Consider the following 21,169-nt stretch of genomic DNA (forward strand, 5'->3'; position numbering starts at 1 on the left):
AATGAGATGGACAAATTACTGACAGGCACACAAATTACCGAAATTAACTTAAGGAAAAAAAAATCTCAATAAACCTATAAAAAGTAAAGAGATTGAATCAGTAACCAAAAACCTCCCAACAAAGACAAGCCTAGGACCAGCTGGCTCCACTGGTAAGTTATACCGAGAGTTAAAGAAGAATTACATCAATCCTACTCCAACTGTTCCAAAAGTAGAAAAGGAGGGAGCACTTCCTGACACTCAATGAGGGCAGCATTGGCCTGATACCTAAGCCAGACAAAAATATGAAAAGACAGGATCAACAGCAGACCACATCCCTTATGAATATTGAGGTGAAAATCCTCAATAAAATACTAGCAAACTGAACCCAACAGCACATTAAAAGGATCACACCCCATGTCCAGGAATGCAAGAGTGGTTCAACACAAGAAAATCAATCAATGTAATATAGCACATTAAAAGAATGAAGGAAAAAAAACAACCAAAATTGTCATCTCAATTAATGCAGAAAAAGCACTTAACAAACTTTTTTATGATATAAACACTCAACAAATTAGAAATAGAAGAGAATTTCCTTCACATAATAAAGGGTGTTAACCAAAATCTCCAGCAAACATCATACTCAATGGTAAAAGACTAAAAGCTTTCTCCCTGATATAAGCAACAGGACTAGGATGCCCAATTTCACCACTGCTGTTCAATATTTTCCTGCAAGTCCTTGCCTGGGAAAATTAGACAGGAAAAAAGAAAAATAAGGCACCTACATTGGAAAGGAAAAAGTAAAACAATCTCTATTTACATGATTCCAAGTATATAAACTACCAAATAATCCACAAAAAAACTACTAATAATAATGAATGAATTCAGCAAAGTTGCAAGGTTCAAGATCAATATACAAAAAAAAAAAAAAAAAAATGAGTGGTGTTTCAATACACCATCAATGAACAACTTCAAAAGGAAATTAAGAAAAAAATCCATTTATAATATCACCCAACAAAATAAAATACTTAAAAATAAATTTAATTGAGGAGGTAAAGGACTTGTACACTAAAAAAAAAATACAAAACATTGTTGAGAGAAAATTTAAAAGACCTAATTAAGTGGAAAGAATCCCACGACTTAATATTGTGAAGATGGAAATATTCTCTCCAAAGCGATCTAGAGATTCAATGCAACCCCTAGCAGAACATCAATGGTCTTTTTGCAGAAATGGAGAAGCCATATGGATGTGCAAGGGGCTCTAAATAGACAACAGAATCCTGAAAAAGAAAAAAACATCATGAGAGGACTCACGCTTTCTGATTACAAAAAGTACTAGAAATCTACAGGAATCAAAACAGTGTGATGTTGGCCTAAGGCTAGACTGTGACATATAGACCACATATAGACTGTGGTCTATATGTCACTGAGATTGAAATTCAGAAAGAAACCCAAACACCTATGTCCAATTGATCTTCAACAAGGGTGCCAAGTTCATTGAATGGGGTAAAAGAATAGTCTCTTGAGAAAATGGTACTGGGTGCCATGCCAGCACGGCCAAGGGTGAACCTAAGTGGGGGTGGCTGAAAGGCTTAGAAAAGACAGACAAGAGAATGAAAGCTGGGTCTCAGTGGGACGCTGCTTCTCTGAGAGACAGCACGGACGCCCACAAGCCGTGTCTTTATTTTATAGCAGATGCCACGAGGCAAAGTAAGGGTGTGATCAAGATGTTTACAACATTCTCGTGGGTTTCCATCCTACTCAACTACACGCACCTGAACTCTATCAAGCCCACATCACTCAGGCATGTGGGGCCACATGTTCGGATCATAGGTTCAAGCTTACAACTACAGCTGTAGGTTATAATTGTGCTGGGAGGGCTCTGCCCTCCAAGCTGGGACTCGCACGTGGCAATGAGAGGACTGTGCCCTCTCATCAGTCCAAGGCTTGAACCTGTCCAAAACACTGTAGCGGCTCCCCACAGTACTGGAATAACTAGATACCCACATGCAAAAGAATGAAGCTAGACCCCTACCTTATACCATATGCAAAAATTAACTAAAAATTGATCAATGAGCTAAAACTATAAAACTATTCAAAGAAGGCATAAGGGTAAATCTTCATGACCTCAATGTGGTGATGAATTCTTAGATTTCACAACAAAAGCCTGAGCAGTAAAAGAAAAAATAGATAAAATGGACTGCATCACAACTTAAAACTTTGGGGCAGCGACCGTGTCCCTTGTGGTACCTAGTAAACTCTCGATGACTACATGTTGAAATGAGATGTATCTTTTCAGACACACAGGTGACATAATGCATTGCCTGAAATTGGACTTTCCAGTTCAGAGAAGACAAATTTCTGTAGGGAATCCTGCTGGCTGTCAGTCCAGCATCCACCCCTCCTTTCTTTCCTGCTAACTAACGTTGATTTTATTCAGGCCCCTCATGGCCACATAAGTCACCTCCCTCTGGGGAATGACCCCACCCAGCTCCTCAGTGAACCTGTTATTAGTGAGATAATCCAATGACAGGGGTTGGTTTTGAAATGAGCATGGACCTGGCCAATGAGATAAAAGGAAAAGTCTGTCATGGACTCGGGGAAAGTTTTCTCCTTCCTACGAGAGAATCAAAGGAAGACAACATCTGCTTCCTTCCTCTGGATGCTGCTCTATCAGGAGGGTGACAACCCTGTGGGAGAGGGGCCTCAGGACACACTGAGCCATCAAGTCAGCCGACCATAAAACCACCCACTCTGGACGTCCTGGAGGGATACAAATCCTCACAGTCTCTGCCAGTTAAGGCAGGAGTTTATGTTCTTTGCAGACAAAAGCTCTGCAACCACTTCCACCTAAAGTTCATGTCTTCCACAGAGTCATTCGTTCACTAAGCAAAGGTGTGTGGCGGTGAGAACACTAGATTGGCCTCTCAGGGAACATGGCATTATAAACAGGTAAGTGCTAGGACGGATAAATGTCATAAACGTATGAATCCCGGAGGTTAGGGAAGCTTTCCTGAGGACATGGCATTTTTGTTGAGATATGAAGGAGGAACTGGAGTTAATTAAGTAGAAGAAGGTGGAGGTGGAGGATAGAGCATTGCAGACAGGTAGAGAGAGACAGAGACAGACAGAGACAGAGAGGGAGAGACAAGAGAGGGAGACAGCTCAGCTAGCAGGAGCTTGGCAAGGAGTGGCACTCATTAAGTGTTTATTCCTTCCCTCAGCACCCAGAGACGAGGAGGAGGACAGCCTGACCTCTCCAGACTCTCCCAGGAGGTGGCTTTGGTGACCTGAGCCTGTAAGTAAAAATCCTAACAGGAATAAAGCAAAGGCTCGGCTCTGCTCTGCTTAAGGTGAAAGGAGGCTGAAAGTGGCCCTCCTCTTGTCTTCCCCACCCTCCCCCTCTTCCGAACAGTCACACATGTCAAAGATAGAACCTGTCTTGTAGAATAAGATGGAGGGTTTTCATCACCTGAGAGGAGACCAAACACTCCTATATGTTCCTTGGGATGATCAGTTGCCTGCAGCAGGATCTTGTCTATAATCACAGAGAAAAACAGGTGAAGGGAGATAGGGAATGGAGCAAAGGAGGATTTCAGCTGACATTTGAAGAAATAACAAGGGTCAAGGTCGAAGAGGAGGAGATGATATACAGGAAAAGATGCCAGTGGGGTCATGAAACCCTCCTGGGATTGGGGAGGGAGCCCCTCCATCGTATCTGGTGAAAGAACACTCACAGCACATCACGCGATGAAAGAGCTTGAGAGATGAGTTCAGACAGAGTTAACTCCACATTGACTTTCCGACAGGGCCATGGTGCCATTGGTTCTCCTGGTCTCATTTCAGCCTTTATCCACCAGCAGCTCCGCCTTCTCCTCCCAGCCTTGGAATGGAACCTTCTGGGCCCTTCTCAAACTCAACTGCCTCTTCTCTGCCCTCCCTCACAGCCCTCCCATGGTGCCCTCTGGTGCTCCGGGCATAAGCCGGAGGTCTGTGAGGTGATTCCCCGCCTGGTGCCTAACATGACACCTTGCACATGGAGTGCGCTTGGTAAATGTGGGTTGAGGAAAGAAATGGATGGATGACAACCATCCGTGTTCGGGGAACGCTTGTGAAGTAACAAGTGCCCTCTATGCAATATTGATGGTTGTTGACAGTTATTGATGGTTATTGCTGGGGTGACAGTTAAAGTAGCTTTGAGGTGGAATCAGTAATTTCATTTTCCCTCCAGAGATGCCCATGCGCACATCAAGGCTGTAGTTGCATGGTATGCCTGGTGGAGCGGCAGCAAAAACAGACCTGGTTGTAGCTTTCCATCAGCAAATTCCCAGGGCCCTTTCTTAACAGGCAGATATTTGGATCCATCTGGAAATTGATTAATTTTTCCCAACAGGCCTCCCATGGACATGGCTTACAGAGCAGTAAATATAAAAGTTCCGGGCATTTCTTTCAAACAGAGCACTTTTGTGAGCTCATGGCTGCACAAACAGAGATCCAGAGCTCCGATAGACCTAATCACTTTGTCCTGAGATGTTTGCTTCCAGGGCCAGCGGAGTACAGAGCGAGGCGCTCTCTCACGCCCACCCATCCACCTTCGCTGCTTCTGAGTTGGACTGCAGGACAACATCGCTTCAGAGCAGCTCGCGGTCAAGGGGAGACCAAGAAAAGAACAGGCTGGCAGTGCCCTCGGCAGTCCCGCATCAGTCTCTTGCTTCAATAGTGTTTGGACAGAACAGACCCAGGGCCGCCCCTTCTTCCAGCCTCCGACCACTCTCCTGCGTCTCATCCAGTCACCACCCTCAGAACCACCTCCGGGACCAGCCAACACACCGGGTTTTTTTCCCACCTTAACTCCTTATGCTGAACAGCCATGAGCTCCCAAATTCGTCACAATTATTCCACTGAGGTGGAGGCTGCCGTCAACCGCCTGGCCAGCCTGCATCTGCGGGCCTCCACACCTACCTCTCTCTGGGCTACTACTTCAACCGTGACGATGTGGCTCTTGAGGGCATGGGCCAGTTCTTTTGCGAGTTGGCGGAGAAGAAGCACGAGGGCACTGAGCATCTCTTAAAGTTGCAAGACAAGCGTGGTGGCCGCATTCTGTTCCAGGACATGCTGAAACCTTCCCAAGATGAGTGGGCCAAAACTCAAGACGCCATGGAGGCCTCCCTGGCCTTGGAGAGGAACCGGAACCAGGCCCTTGTGGAGCTGCAGGCCCTGGGTTCTACCTGTGCAGACCCTCGGCTCTGTGACTTCCTGGAGAACCACTTCCTGGATGCGGAGGTGAAAGTCATCAAGAAGATGAGCGACACCTGACTCACCTCCGCAGGCTGCCGGCCCCCAGGCTGGGCGAGTATCTCTTCGAAAGGCTCACCCTTGAGCACCACCAGGAGCCTTTGGAGCCCAGAGGCCTTTCAGAGGCCCCTCTGCATCGCCCTGGTGTCCCTGGCTCTTACCTGAGCCTCTCCCCGAAACTACTAGCCATGCCTTGGACCAAATGAAACAATAAAGCTTTTTGCAGGAAAAGAAAAAAAAAAGAAAAGAACAGGTTGCTAGGGAGCCGCTGGCCAGAGAGCCGCATCCAGGCACACACTCGCAGCCGCAGCGTGGGCAGCTCCAGGTTAGTGCAGCGAGACATGTTCTGAGTTGCACAGCCAGCCCCGCATGCTGGGACAGGATGGCCCACAGCCCCAGTGGCTGGATCCTTCAAACTAGAAGGAACAGAAGGACCAGGGTCCAGAGGCCAAGACCGTGTGGGTGGAATGGAGGCTGGTCCTCAGAGGTCACACCCCAGCAAGTGGCAGGGCAGAGGTCCAACTTCACTTCTCCTGGTGGTCCGTGGAGAAGGCAGGTGCCACCAAAGGAATAGTTCTTATGTAATCAGAGTGCTGAGCCTCCTCAGTAGCAGGTACACACGCTCAAAAGCCCCAACACTCAGGTGCTTACATACTGGAACTTGACCTGTTTTCTTATAACCAGATCTAGTTTCTGTCACACACACCCCAGGTGGCCAGGTGGCAGGAAAGGTGGGCAACTCTGGTGGCTTCTCCATTCACCCTCCTCACCCCAACTCTCCCCACCCCCTTCTCCCAAAGTTAACCAAACTTCTGGAAGGTGTAGGTGGCAGCATCTTCAGGGGAAGGTATACCTCAGGGTCCCTTGTCCTTCAGCCCCTCCCCAACAGACCAAAAGTGGAAAAGAAAAAATGGTATCTCCAGACCAGACAAAGGCTGATGCCCTCACCCTTCGCAGGAAATGTTTTTCACCTATAAGTTACTTATTAGTCCTTATTGGTTCTTCTAGTTCAGTGGCTTTTAAACTTTAATCCAGGAAGATCCCTGTGTGTGTGCATGTGCATGTGCGTGTGCGTTTGCGTGTGCGTGTGCGTGTGCGTGTGTGTGTGTGTGTGCACATATGGTGGGGAGGAGATCAGCAACTAACAAACTTTTAGGCCTTTAACTTCTCCATCTCTGCCTTTGGGACCATGCTAAGCTACAGGACTATTAGTGAAACCAATGATTCATGTGTCTGTTTCGGTGACTACAAAGTAATAACTCATTCATCAATGGAAAAGTATCAAAAGCTGACTCAGTTTGGAGCATTCCTCAGATATCACTGGACACTAACATAATAATGGGCAGAGATAATGGTGAAGCCACTTCTAATGATTAGATTGAACAGAGTGAAATGATACCACGTAATGATATCATTATAGACGAAATGAGACCATGTCTGGGATTAGTTTCAAAATAACATGAGAAGGGAAGAAATGGGTGGGAGCCGGCGCAAGACTGGCCCTGAGTCAACAGTTGATGAAGTTGGGAGATGAGTACAAAGGGGTTCCTTCTACCAGTCTGTCTAGTTTGGAATATGTTTAAATTTTTCTGTAGTAAAAATTAAAATTAATCAAGAAAAAATAAAGCATTCTTCATATTTAGGAGCATCTGAAATACAAGCATTCTCTCTTCCACTGATTTTCTCAGCCTGCTATTGTCTCTCTTTGAAACAACTTGCTCTGACTAACCGATGTGCTTAAACACAGCATTCAACAATGGCTACTAGTCTCTGAACACCTGCCATGGGCCAGCGTGTGCTAGATATCCTCCCGTGCATCAGCTCAGATGCTCCAGGCACCCCTGAGAATGCGGGCACTGAGGTTCAAGTCTGCCAAGTAAGTTTCCCGAGATCACGCCGCTACTGGTGACGGACACAGGTTTCGGCTTTCACAACCATTAAATTGTTAGACAGTGAAATATGTGTTTATCATTCAAAGTTAGCGTTGGAAGAAGCATTCCTTGAAAAGGCAGAAATGAAGTTGTGGAGGCATCGCAGACAACGCCAGTCAGAAGGCTGTGCTCTGAGGAACCGGGGCCCTAACTTGCCGGGTGTTCAGGGAAGCTAATAGGGGAGCTGGACCCCACACTGTTTTGGCAGCTGCTGTCGATTCCAGATTTTCATCCTTCCATTCCAAGGCCCACATTTCTTTTACTAAAACTATAGAAATGAACTTCCAGTATCCAGACCGTGGGAAAAAAGAAGCAAAACTATCTATATCTGCAGGTGATCTAATCTTATAGATGGAAAGTTCCAAGGAATCCACTAAAAATAAAAACTATGAGACCTAATAAATGAGTTTAACATGTATTAGGTCTCACAGATACAAGACTAAATAGAAAAACCAATTGTATTTTTATATACTTGCAATAAACAACCTCAAAAAGGAAGTTAAGAAAATAGTTCCATACTATTTGGCCTTAAAAAAAACAAAAAGATGAAGTATTGCCATTTGAAAGTAACAATGTACTCTCTTACCATTTGCCTTCGATTCTCCACCAGGTTGATGCCAATAATTCCTAAGAAAGACCCGAAACCCAGCTGAAAGCAAAGGAAAAAGCATCCAGTTAGCACGCTGGTAGCTTGATGCTGACTTCTAACAGTAAAGAATGCATAGGAGACTGCCGCCTTTAAAGCATCTCACCAAAGGCCCACGTCAGGCCACTCCTGCCTCTCCAAGTTCTGACCACTAAGTGGCAGATGATCCATGTACATTTGGGTGGACTCCTCAGGCTCAATGGAAGCCGGTGATTGGAATAGAAACTTCTGAATCATGATCCATCCCTTCTTCTTTTTTTTTTAATCTTTATTGTGGAAAGTATTACATATGTTCCCCCCCTTCCCCCAATTGACCTCTTCTAGCCCGCCCCCGTTCCACACCCCAGGCCTTCACCACCATATTGTCAGTGTCCATGGGTTATGCATATATGCATACAAGTTCTTTGGTTGATCTCTTCCCACCCACCCACCCTCCCCTGCCTTCCTTCTGAGGTTCGACAGTCTGTTCCATGCTCCTATGTCTCTGGTTCTATTTTGTTCATCAGTTTATTTTATTCATTAGATTCCACATATGAGTGAGATCATGTGATGCTTGTCTTTCTCTGACTGGCTTATTTCACTTAGCATAATACTCTCCAGGTTCATCCATGATGTTGCAAAAGATAAGAGTTCTTCCTTTTTTTTACAGCTGTGTAGCATACCATTGTGTAGATGTACCACAGGTTTTTTTATCCACTCATCTGTTGATGGGCACTTTGGCTGTATCCAAATCTTAGCTATTGCAAATTGCGCTGCAATGAACATGGGGGTGCATATATTCTTTGTGATTGGTGTTACTGAGTTTTTGGGATATGTTCCTAGAAGTGGGATCACTGGATCCATCTCATTTTCTATGTTCAAACATTTTAACTCTTAGGTCAGGAAGAGATTACAGGAAAAGATAGCATTGTGTGTCCCCTTTTCCCCTCATGGAGGACAACCTCTTTATGGTAGCCCAGACCACTCACGACTCATCTTCTGCATCTGGGCATCAGGTGAGAGGCCCACCTGGTGTTTCTCCTGGGCCTGTCTCAAGTCCCATAGTCAGAGAAGGACTCCTCCAGTAAGATATTAGGAAACTAGAACCATGGGTGTTTCAGAAGGGTTACCCATCACCTGTGGACATGGCTGACACCACTCAGAGATAAGCTTTTGACTCAGGTGAGCAGACAAACAGGTAACCTTGGGGAAGAAGAGAGGGAGAAGTGGGGAGGGCCCTAGAGGCTCCTGAGAATCAGTTGTAATCATCAATCAAGGCTTCTTGGCAGGTATCTTTTAAAGCTACATGCCCGTTTTATGAGGACTAGTTCAGTCAGCTTGGTCTCATGGGGCTAAAATCTAGGTGTCATGGGGCTAAAATCTAGGTGTCATGGAGCTGGTTGCCTCTGGAAGCTCTGGGGGAGAATCTGGGCCAGGCCTTTCCCGTGTCCAGAGCTGTTCACTCCTTGGCTCGTGGCCCTTTGTCCATCATCAACTTCTCCCATCACACGGCTGAGGCCTCTCCTGCACCCTCCCCACTTCTAAGGACCCTGTGCTAACACTGGCCACCTGGATGATGCAGGATCAGCATCCACACCCTGGACCCCCCGTTGCTGGGTAGCCCACCACAGTCACAGGTCCAAGGAGTAGGACGCAGATACCTCTGAGGTCATCATTCTGCCAACAATAACCACCAAAACAAGTTTCCATGCCCTAAACCTCCAGCTCTGGGGAGCTGGAGCGAAGTGTGTCACCACCACACAGACATCTGTGGTGCCCAGTGCCCCTCCCTCAGACCCCTGGGCCCCGTCACTCACAATGATCCCTGGGTAGTAGCCCCCCACGGTCACATTCTCCGTCCTGGTGGTGGCAGCGAGGCCGATGGTCAGGATGAAGACAGACACCACAAGCAGAGACCCCACAAACCAAAGGGAAGTCTTCTTTCTTCTCCCAAACCCTTCTGGGAGGAGGATAAATGAGGAAGCTGTTAGTATGGGGCAGGCTCCGAGCGGGGTCCTAGCAAACATGAGCGCATTTGGTGTCTGCGTGGCCCTTGTCTCTGAGCCTTACAGGCTCTGGGAGATCTCTCTGTCCCGGACCAGGGGCCCATGCTAACTGCTCTCTCCTTCGTCAGTGCCCACCTCAGGTGCATTGAAGCTTAACCATCTCAATCCCTATGACCCCACAAAACAGGGAATGAAAGAAACACATGGTGTTTCTTCTGGTGCCAAAGGTAAATCGTGTGTGTGTGTGTGTGTGTGTGTGTGTGCACGCACACACACACGTGTTTAATGGGGAAAACAACTTAGTATCTCATTGCAACCACTAGCTCAGATGACCACCTGAATTGCAGACATGCAGACATTGTTCACACTCTAAAGCAGGGGTGGGAAAACTTTTCTCTGCCAAGGGCCATTTGGATATTTATAACATCATTTGCAGCCCATACAAAATTATCAACTTAAAAATTAGTCTGCTATATTTGTTCAAACATTTAATTAACTCACCCCTAATGCCTTGGCAGGGCCAGACCAAATGATTTCTTGGGCCTTATACAGCCCGCGGGCCGGATGTTCCCCAGCCCTGGCTCTAGGTTTGCCTCCAGAGATTTGCACTTCTGCAGTCCTAACAACAAGGTTGCAACACCCAAGAACAGGATTGTTACATACTCAGAAATAGATTGCATGAAACTATAAATCGATGTGAAAACTCAGAAAAACTTGGCTTAACTGAGTACACTGACCTAGCAAGGGTCTTAGGAAGGACACTTCAGTCCGGGGGCTAAAGGGAACCTCATGCAAGACCCCCCCCCCCCCATCCCTTCACCAGCACCCCTCTCAGACTCCACACAGCCCTGGCACAGCCTACTCCCTCCAGACCCTTGGGAAGACACTTCTCCCAAGAATCTCATCCTAAACCACCTATTACCTTCACCCTAGAGGGGATAGATCAATTCATTCACTAAGAGAATAAACCACCAGAGAGCTGAAGGTCTGGGCCCAGGCGCAGCACCTGGGACCTGGGCTTGCATGGCGGAGTCAGGAGGGGGCTTCCCTCTGCACAATGGCCCTGCCCTAATGTTGCCTGCAAGGCTCTGCTCTGCAAGCCCTGGCCCAGCCTCTTTAGACTCAGACGTGGATATTTAGGATTTAAATCCCAGCCTTCAGGCTCCACAGTTCCTTCTGTTATGCGCTCCTCTCTCTGGCTCCCTAAAGATGCAGGTTTATCTACATCCACAGGGAGGACTCTTGTACCTGCTCCCTGGCTTTACTTGCTAGAGCCAGCTGTACCTGGGAGAGCCAACTGTTGCAGAATTTTGAGCAGCACTGTGCTTGCTGTGTTGAGAATAAACTACAGAGGAACAAGGGTGGACTATATAAAACCTTTTCCAAAGGCTCTGCCTTCAGGATGGACCAGCTGGGCAGCCCGGCCACGCAGTAAAGGACAGAGCCTTCCTTAAGAGCGGTGGCCCACTGACGATGGCGCTGTGCAGCCCCCAACAAGAGCACAGGTAAAGCAACAAAGTTGTCGTGATCACAGCCCCCCGGGGCCAGCCACATGCCACACCTCTCATTTAAGCCTCTCGGACATGCCCTGGCAGGGGGCTCCCCGGTCCACCACAGTAGCCTCTGCAGAGTTTTTGCTGAATGAGCATTGAGGGGTGAGTACGGACCCAAGAGCGAATGCGTAAGTGGTTGTATGAGTGGACCCATGAGTGGATGCATGAGTAGACACACAGGAGCACAGAGATGATGTGGGAGATGATGCTGACTGCCCACGGCCGCGCCACCAGGCGCATCACTCCAACACGGTTCTGCAACATCTCCCAATGTTTCTAAACTCCGCACATATTCTAGTGACATTCCCTACTTTCTGTCCAGTCATACCAGCCACCTCGAGGGCCACCATCCCTCCCAAGGCACTCTGTCCTGAGGGCACTGGCCAAACGACAACCCATGTGGCCTGATGCCCACAGTTGTACTCTTATCAAGAGGACGGGCCCTGCTTGCTGTGTCAGCAGAAGCAAGTCACTTCCTGTACCTGCTGCAGTTTTGTGGATGGCGAGGAAGTTCCAACTCAAATTGAGGTTTGCCGGGGTATCTGAGAGGTGTCTTGATTGATTAATTATGTCTGCCCTGAGCATGGGAGGAAGGAGCTGGGGCACATTTGCCAGCCCTGAATAGGAAATCCAAGGCCCCTCCAGATCCAGCGTTCTTGGATTTTTCTCCCCACTTTGTCTTCCTCAGTTTCACACTTTTTTTTTCTCACATGTAACTTTTTCAGTGACCTCAGGAATTTCTCTTTCCAACACCTCTCATTATATTTGTGAACAGAAAACCAACCCTAATTGGGGCTGGAAAATATAACCAAAGTGATAATGACATTTTTACAAGAGAAAGAAATAATGTAAGTTTTCTATTTAAAAGGTATGGTTTTTATCCTGTTCATAAAAGCAATAGTTATTTATTGTAGAACAGTTATAAAGTACAGGAAAATACAAAAAAAAAAATTCACAGTAATCTTATCACCCAAAATTGCCAAGTAGGCATATAACCTTATGGTCTTTCTTAAATTGGGGTCAAAATGTTTTCAAAATTACCGCCATTTGCAACAACATGGATGGACCTTGAGAATAGTATGCTAAGTGAAATAAGTCAGTCAGAAAAAGCTAAGAACCATATGATTTAACGCATATGTGGGGAAAAAAACTGAAACTCATGAACACAGACAGCAGTGTGGTGGTTGCCAGGGGGAAGGGGATGGGGGGGAGGATCTTAATATATGATGCTGGGAGAAGATTTGACTTTGGGTGGTGGGCACACGGTACAATACACAGATCTTATAACATAGAAACCCACACCTGAAACCTATGTGATCGTATTAACCAATGTCACCCCAATAAATTTAATTTAAAAATAAAAAATAAAATAAAAATTTGTGTTTTTTTACCTAATAAACTGTAAGGAGGTGTTTTTTTACAGCTTTTAAAACACTTTTCTAGACATAATGTTTATTTATAATGTGTATTCCACTAAATGGATGTGTCAATTAACCTATCCCTACTGTTGTATATTTGGGTTGTTTCTAATTTGTTATTATTAAAACACAATGCGGAGCACAGGGGATTTGAGAGCAGTGAAACTGTTCTGAAGGATATTATACATGTCATTATAAATTTGTCCAAACCTGTAGAATGTACAACACCAAGAGTGAACCCTAATGTACACTATAGATTCTGGGTAATAATGATGTGTTGATGTTCGCTCATTGATTGTAACAAATGTTGATAACAGGGGAGGCTGTGCATATGAGGGAACAGGGGGTGTATGGGAATTCTCTGTATCTTCCCCTCAATTTTGCTGTAAACCTAAAACTACTCCAAAAAAAATGAAATACAGTTTTAAAAAAGAAAAGCACAATATGATAAACACTTTTTTAGGATGAATTTCTACAAGGGGGATTTTAGGGCAAGAAAGCAAAATATTTTTAAGGACAAAGTAAAAGTTTTGAAGTAAAATTTAACTTTACAAAGAAGAATATAAACCTACAGTCCTTGTACAAGCTTTGGAAAGAATTCTCTGTAGCTCCACAGAATCCTTCATTTACAAGCAAGAGAAGTATATATAGTTTTATCTGATTGTTGTTAAATTGCTGTTTTCTAGTAGTTTTTATTACAAACATAGAATTGTTGAGGGCGACGCATGTGTGGGAGTGTTCCAGGGGAAAACACAGCCACAAGTGCAAGCAGACACTCGATGTCTTTGGGACACTGCGTTTGCATCTGCTCTGGGAGTTCCCTATAGTGGACTTCCCCTTGACTAACATTTACAGCATCTTACTTGCAAAGAAGGGTGCATGCAGATAGAATGGCTCTTTTTTCTTGCATTTGTTTAAAGCCTGAAACCAAGGCTACCTGTACAAGGTAGTGTGCCTGGGAATCAGATGGGCAGTTCCAGTAATGATGGCAGCAGATGTGGGGTGTCTGTGGGGACACAGAGGCCTGAAATGGCAATGCCACTTTGAGAACAAGTGGCCAATAGAGGAAAACAAAAGAAAGAAACCTCCCCAGGAGTGAAATTCTGCTCTGGTTTGTTAATTTTACAAAGATAGGAACATTAAAAAAAAAAAAAGGACACAAAAGTTAAAAATATATATGCCGGCTGGTGTGGCTCAGCAGTTGAGTGTTGACCCAGGAACCAACAGGTCACCAATTTGATTCCTGGTCAGGGCACATGCCCGGGTTGCAGGCTTTGTCCCCAGTAGAGGTGGAGGGGGTGGGGTGGCAAGAGGCAGCCAATCGATGATATTTCTCCCTCATTGATGTTTCTATCTCTCTATCCCTCTCCTTTCCTCTCTCTCTCTCTAAAAATCAATAAAACTTATTTTTTTAAGTTAAAAATATGTTTTCTACATTTTGGAAGTTAATGTAATTGTTCTTGTGGACGTTCATAAAATAATCATATTAATGATAACAATAATACCTAGTAACTGGGTAGCAACTGCGGCTTTTCTCTAACTCTCTTCATCTCATTCCATGAAGATCAGAGGATTAATCTCTCCTGATTCCTGTGTTACCCTTCCCAGCCTCCACATATCTGTGAACAGAGCCAAAGCTCATTGCTTTTAATCAGTGCAATTTCCTCTTCAGCTTTTCTTCCTTGACTATTTTTTCCCCTTAGTTTCCCATTTCAATGTTTTGATTGTTAAAATGGGATTTAAGATCCATAGGACTTGTAAACTGAATTTTATGGGACTAAGTATTTGAGAAAATTATCAGACAAATGCCTTCCTCCTCAAAGGATTTTGTTTTGCTAGTTTTCTTAATTAAGTTCATTGCATGTCTGTTATGCCCAAAATAATTAGTGAGGTGCCTCAGCACTTACTTCAAACCACAGTTATAACCTTCTCGGTGCCTCATCTCTTAGCTCCCTTAGGAGTCTGTCTGCAGAAGCCCCTGGACGATATCCTGGTTCTTCAAGCTTGTGATTCTGTTTCTTATTCATCCCCTCGGGGATGCTGGCATGATGAACGAGGATCAGATCCACCAAGCTAGCAGCATTTGGTCAGCCCTTGTCAAATTTGTTAGTGACGTTCTGACTTCTAATCACAGAGTAAAACGTTAAACACATCTCTGAGCTCGTGAAAATCTGCCGATGAATCATTTTCAATATAACTTTACCATTTCACCCCCTTTTCCCAAGTTGGGCTCTTCCTCTGAAACGACTACACGATAAAAAGCAGAAGGTGTAAGCCATCCTTTTTTGTCAGCATTTAGATCATAGGTTCCCAGGTTCATAGAAGGCCAGGAAAGAGAGCCAGCATAATTCACGTGGGACGCCGGGGACAAATGGTTCTGAACAATCTTCTTCTATTCACACCTACTGTCACATTTGACTCCAGGTACAACAGAGATAACAAAAAGAAGAATCTTGACCTTATTCTTTATAAATACAGGATAGTGAAAAAAATAAGAATCAAAATATTAATTCAAGAAAGGTAAGACTAGGTTAAGATTGCCTTATAATTACCATGAGACATATGCATTTTTAGATTAGGTTTTGGAGAGAAAGGAGATTCTGAATTGGAGGAAAACAACTAGAATTACCTGAATTGTTCCCTAGACTCCCCTACCCCATTAGCAAGACTATTATTATGTGCATTGCTTCCATTAAAGCCCTCTTAAGACAGTGCCTGCGAACTAAAATACCTACTATTAGGTGTGTACCTGTGGTGAGTTTCCATGGACTGTGTCTAACCCAGGGGTGGGCAAACTTTTTGACTCAAGAGCCACAATGGGTTCTTAAACTGGACCGGAGGGCCGGAACAAAAGCATGGATGGAGTGTTTGTGTGAACTAATATAAATTCAAAGTAAACATCATTGCATAAAAGGGTACGGTCTTTTTTTTTTTTTAGTTTTATTCATTTCAAACGGGCCGGATCCGGCCCGCGGGCCGTAGTTTGCCCACAGCTGGTCTAACCTGTTCAGGATCTGCTCAGACCAGCTGTATGATCTTAGGCAGCCAGCCATCCTCTCTGAGCCCAGTCGAAAGAGAACTCTGTGAGAGCAGGGGCTGTGTCTGTCTTGTTTCGTGCTGGACTCCAGGGCGAGCTCACACTGGGAGGTAGCGCATTTCCTTGTGTTGGATGAATGAATGAACTTCAGTTTCATGAGCTGTGATGTTAAGGTAATAATAACCACCTACTTTGCCACCTCTTAAGACTGTTATAAGGATCCAGTGAGAGAATATATGTGAAAGGTCTATAGATGTTTCTATGAATGCAATGAATATATTAATCATGGCACTCACAAATATATTAACCATGGTAGTGTTAATGTTAAGATGGCATAGCACTTGTTCTGAACCAGTGCTTCTCCAGGGGGGAGTTGAGGGGAGTAATTCTGACGTGTGAAGCTCAATGGGCCAACAGCTACATCTCACCTGTCTTGCTCACTGTTTTTCCAGACTCCAGTCTGTCCCCCTGTGCATCCTATCTAGAATATCTCAGAATATCACTTTGTCACTCCCCATGAGCCCCTCCAAGTTCTCTTGCCCCTACCTGTCCCTATGCCCAGCCTTGGCCAGAGTTGCTAAACCACAGCTCCTGTGACAACCTGTCTGGAAGAAGTGCAAGGATGGGGGGCAGGGAGGGCGGGGGGAGCAGATTCTGTCTCCATCACTCAGCATTTTCTCCACTTAGTAAAGCCAGGAAGGGAAGGGGGATTTCATAAAGACTTGGGGAGGGGGTCAAAGTCATGGCCTACCTGCTGGTAGGGTCCAGGCCTCCCTGAAAGAAGAATGAGTTCTTTTAATCATGGGGGGATACCCAGTTGTGGAGGTAAAGTGACAGTCCCTGGGAAAGTAGACCAAGGCAGAATGACATAGCCCCAGCCATCAATCTTCCTTTTTTATGATTTTAATGTAACATGTGCCCAAGGTGGTGAACACAAAAATGTAAGAAAGAAAATACCCATAATCCCACCCAACTACACTAAGGTTTTGTGTTTTGACATAAAAGACCAACTCCTAGTGTTTTTTTAAATTTGTAATCCCTCTTCACAAGAAAAAAAAGGCAAATGCTATTTTAAACCATCAAGTCATTCTAGTATAATAATACAGTAATAACTAGTTAATAACACAAAGTTATTAGTAACTAATTCATTTCCTGGAGGATGAAAACGCTTGTAAGTAAGTTTTGCAATAGAGCATTTTGCTTTAGAGAGTGGGGGGGAATAGAATTGTTTCTTTGAAGAAGAAGCCGGAGTCCTTGATTATTATTTAAAAATCAAACAACATTTCTAATCTGGTTTTTAAAAAGAGATGTTCCAAAGATACTCCAAACAGGTTTCTGAGGTTAAAAACCCATAGCTTTCAACGGGATCGTTTCTGAAGCAAGGGGCAGGGCCCGGGGAGAGCGCCCGTGGCCCCTCACTGCAGCTGTCAGGACATCCCTTACTTGCAACTCTTTCCCTTACTTTCAAAATCTTCTCTGCCCTCTCCCCTTCAGGAAAACACATCCAACATGACCCCGTATTGGCCACTTCCCAGGAGAGAACCTAGGCCAGTTCCCCAACTTGTAACGTGCAACAGGTTTCCTGTTTTCCCGCTCACGCCTGGCTTCCAGGCTGCATCGGTCTTGATTCCAGAAATCAAAGGATTAGAGATCCGGAGTATTTGTGGGGTTGAAGTCTGTGGAAGTGCGCATTGGAATGGAGAGAAAAAAAACTGTGCCTCTGTGGCTTTCAAGCAAGAAGAAGCTAACTGGCTCCTTGAAAGGAACGTGAAGAAATTTTAGAGACTGGAATAGGGAGAGACGGAAGCGGGGGAGTGTGGGTTGCCCCATCCATACATATGGTGGCCCGTTGTTCCTAATGACAGACAGTAGGAAAGAGGCAGGGAGAGGCACACAGAACGAGGCGGAGGAGAGGAACTATGAATGAAGAAGGGCCTGTGCCAGGGCCAGGGTCCCACGGCTACAGGAGGCGGGAGGACGGGACCTGCGCTCCGGGCGGGCGGGCGGGCTGGGACCCGCGGGGAGCCTGCGAGGATGCGCGGGCCGCGCTCACCTGTCGTGTCCAGCAGGGCCAGGGGCCCGGGCACCGGCAGCGCGGGCGGCTGCATCCCTGGCTGCTCCTGGGCGCGGCGCGAGGTCGGCTCTCCCGGTGCGACAGTCCAGGTGCTGCGCGGTGGCTGAAGGATCTGCCGCCCCTGAGCGCCGCCCTTCTCTCTGTCCGCGTCTGTCGGCTCCCTTCCCACCTGCTCTCCGCCCCCTTCTCGGTCCCCTCCTCTCTGCCCTCCTCCCCTGCCCCATCACTCCCCCTTCCCCCACCCCCATCTTTCCCCCTTCCCCCACCCACTTCCTCCACCTCCCCCACCCCCCGTCTCCCTCCTCTCCCCCTCTCTCCCTTCTCCTCCCCGCCCCCAGCCTCCAGCCTCCTCCAGCTTTCTCAGAAATCAGACCCTCCAGCTAGGACGCCAGGAGCGGGAGACAGGCCCAGGGTGGAGTACACTCTGGATCTCCGGCCTGTGTGCCCACCACTGGGGCCAGGAGAAGTAAACTCAGAAGTGCGTGGTTGTCATGGAGACGTCCACTTGTCTGAATTGAATAATTGGTAACATTTTAAGATGAAGAAACTGAGGCTCAAGGTAAGGTAAGTAGCCCAAGGCCACACAGCCGGTAAGCGCTGCCCAGGCAGTCCCACCCAGCTCACCCCCGCCACCCTGCGCACAGCCTGTTCCAGAAGCTGGAGGGGCTCATCCGAAGTTCCAAAGGTTTACTGAAAATACGTTTTTAACATGTGTGTGAGTATCGCCAGGAATGATATCCTTTTCCAACGAATACATTTGTCACAGAAAATTTTAAATGCTAACGTGAAGGAGCAAGATTTTGAAAATGCATTTTGGGCTAATGAGCCAAGAATCTCGAAAAGCACAGCTCTAAGGGGTCGGTCGAGGCAGGTGTAAGCACACCCCAGAAGCACGCCTCACCTACATCCCGTCATCCTCCAACAAGCTCAGTATCACTCCCCTTTCACAGATGAGGAAACTGAGGTCCAGGAGGTTAACTGGTGAGACCAAGCGCAGATCCAGAATTCCTACAAAGCCTGTGTGTTTAATTATCGGGAGGGAGGGACGTTAGTTAGAATTTTCTCCTCAGAACCCCTCCCTGCCCCAAGTGTGTGAGGTGCGTTGGTGCCAGTTTTGCCAGTCGACAGCTGGTATAGCAAACTGCCTCAGGCCGACACAGGAGGCCTGTAGCAAACTGAACTCTGCAAGGAGCAAGAGTCTGGGATCAGGTTATTTTTAAAATGTAATGTAATTTAGCTCTTACAAAGGCAATTATGAGAAGATGAGGAAATCTGTCTTATACTAGTCTGAGGATAATCAGAGGGACTGAACAAATTATTATTGACATGAAGATAACCTATTAAGACAGTTATAATAAATGTATGCTGTCCTCCCTAATACCAAATTCCTCCTGCTTAGAGTAAATGTTTAAAATATCCTACAGTGTCTCACCTTGACTGCCCTTACATGAACACAGGTCCCAGCCGGCCCCAGAAACAACAGTCCCCTCAGAGGCTCTCACCCAGAGGCACTAGTCCAATAGGAATGAGGGCGGGACTACCCTGTGCCTACTCTTGAGCACCTACTACATGCCTCGCACTGTGATCGCCACTGTTCAAATGCTGCCTTCTTTAATCCATACAGTAGTATACCCATTTCACAGATGAAGAAACTGAGGCAACGAGAATTTAAATAATTTTTCCAAAGTCAAGTAGCTGGTCAATGGCAGAAACAAGACACAAAACAGGTCACTACAATTTCAAAGCATAATTATATCTTACGAATGGGAAAGCATGTATTTATTTACCTGACTACAGACATTTAGTTTAATTTTTTATTTATGCAATCAACATATATTTACTGCATTTCCTCTATGTGTAAGATACTAAAAGAGCTGCAAAGATGAATCATATAGACATGCCCTTTAAGAAATTCACAAATAAAAGTGAGAAATGGGGGGAAACAATGTACTATCTATATATATAATCTATATACACTGAGTGGCCAGATTATTATGACCACTCCATCAGTACAATGAAGTGAATTAGTTATGCAAATAATAATAATAATAAAACCTTGAGAGTATTTGCTTAGGAAGTTTTCAATATTCAGTATTTTTGGAAGTGTCAATGAAGTACTGATGGGGTGGTCATAATAATCTGGCTGGTCATAATAATCTGGCCACTCATTGTATATAAAAGGCTAATATGCTAAGTGTCCATCCAGGTAATGATTTCACATAGCAACGCCTGGCTTCCTCTCCCTGGCAACTAGCCTCCTTGCAGTTTCTTCAGCCCAGGAACATGACTTGCTTTATAGGTAGGTGGAAACATTTCACTCTTTAACCAAATGTCTGTGAAGCATTTTCCCGTGCCTCATCTCATTTGATCCTCACAGAAGTCCTGGGGTAGGTAGATAGGAGACTCAGTGGAATCCTATTTTCTTTTCATTAGCCGGAAAACGGAGATTTAGAAAGCTTAGAAACTTGACCCAACTGAAAAGAAGTAAGAAATGGTGGACCTTGAAAATGACTTCAGGTTTTCTCACTGTGCAGAATATAGTCAATCACTGCTACAGTTAAATATTTTACCCTTTGTGCTCCCTGCGTGATCTACAATAGTAATCTGCTTTGTGTTGATATTTACAGCTGTGTTGATGACAATTACCTGAAAGAGGAGTTGGGGTGCTTCATCGGGCTGGAAAAAGTTTAGCTAAATCAGAAAGCAGGTCTAATTAAGCAAGTTTATTCTACATCTATAAAAGGCTAAGTTGAGTCACGCATGCTCCATACATATAAAGCGCTCACTGGCACCAATCGCATGCGTGTGTTTCCATCTGTCATTGTTGATCATGAATTTTGTTGACACTTCTATTATAAAGGGCAAATAACGATATTAAAATATTTCTTCTAATTAATTTCCTTTCAATGTGCACAAATTTGTGCACCGGGCCACTAGTTATACTATAAAGCAGACGGTGATGATAGTATCTGTGAGTGCAATTACCTTATGAGACCACTACCAGCATCCCTCTGGGCATGGCCCTGCACGTGTAGAGGTCAAGGCCTTTCTGGTGACCACACAGTGACCCTCAACCTTGCCTCCCACTGGCCGGGTGCTCAGGACACTTCAGCCAGAGCTCTGGAGGTGGGGAACAGTTGAGGTTCCTGAACGGGTCCGTGATCAGCCAGGACTGGGAACCACCGCGTTCAGGACAGATAGGATGCTAAGGGAGAGAAGTGGAGGATAAGCAGTTCCAGGAAGAGGCAGTG

The 21,169-nt window shown here is 45.6% G+C and overlaps 1 protein-coding gene across 1 annotated transcript in view; it reads right to left on the reverse strand.

Moving 5' to 3' along the window:
* TMEM255B (transmembrane protein 255B) overlaps positions 1 to 17,978 on the reverse strand; it is a 44,267-nt gene extending 26,289 nt beyond the window's left edge. The window contains exons 1-3 of the mRNA XM_070407411.1: positions 17,898 to 17,978; positions 9,648 to 9,790; positions 7,792 to 7,854 (exon numbers count right to left, since the gene is read on the reverse strand). Of these exons, the coding sequence (XP_070263512.1) occupies positions 7,792 to 7,854; positions 9,648 to 9,790; positions 17,898 to 17,952 (261 nt within the window). The 5' untranslated portion in view covers positions 17,953 to 17,978. The remainder of the gene's footprint in view (positions 1 to 7,791; positions 7,855 to 9,647; positions 9,791 to 17,897) is intronic.
* Positions 17,979 to 21,169: the final 3,191 nt, after the last annotated feature.

Source organism: Myotis yumanensis, unplaced genomic scaffold (genome assembly GCF_028538775.1).
Source record: "Myotis yumanensis isolate MYYU_CA2020_CCGP unplaced genomic scaffold, mMyoYum1.0.hap1 SCAF_3, whole genome shotgun sequence".
Classification (NCBI taxonomy): Eukaryota; Metazoa; Chordata; class Mammalia; order Chiroptera; family Vespertilionidae; genus Myotis; species Myotis yumanensis.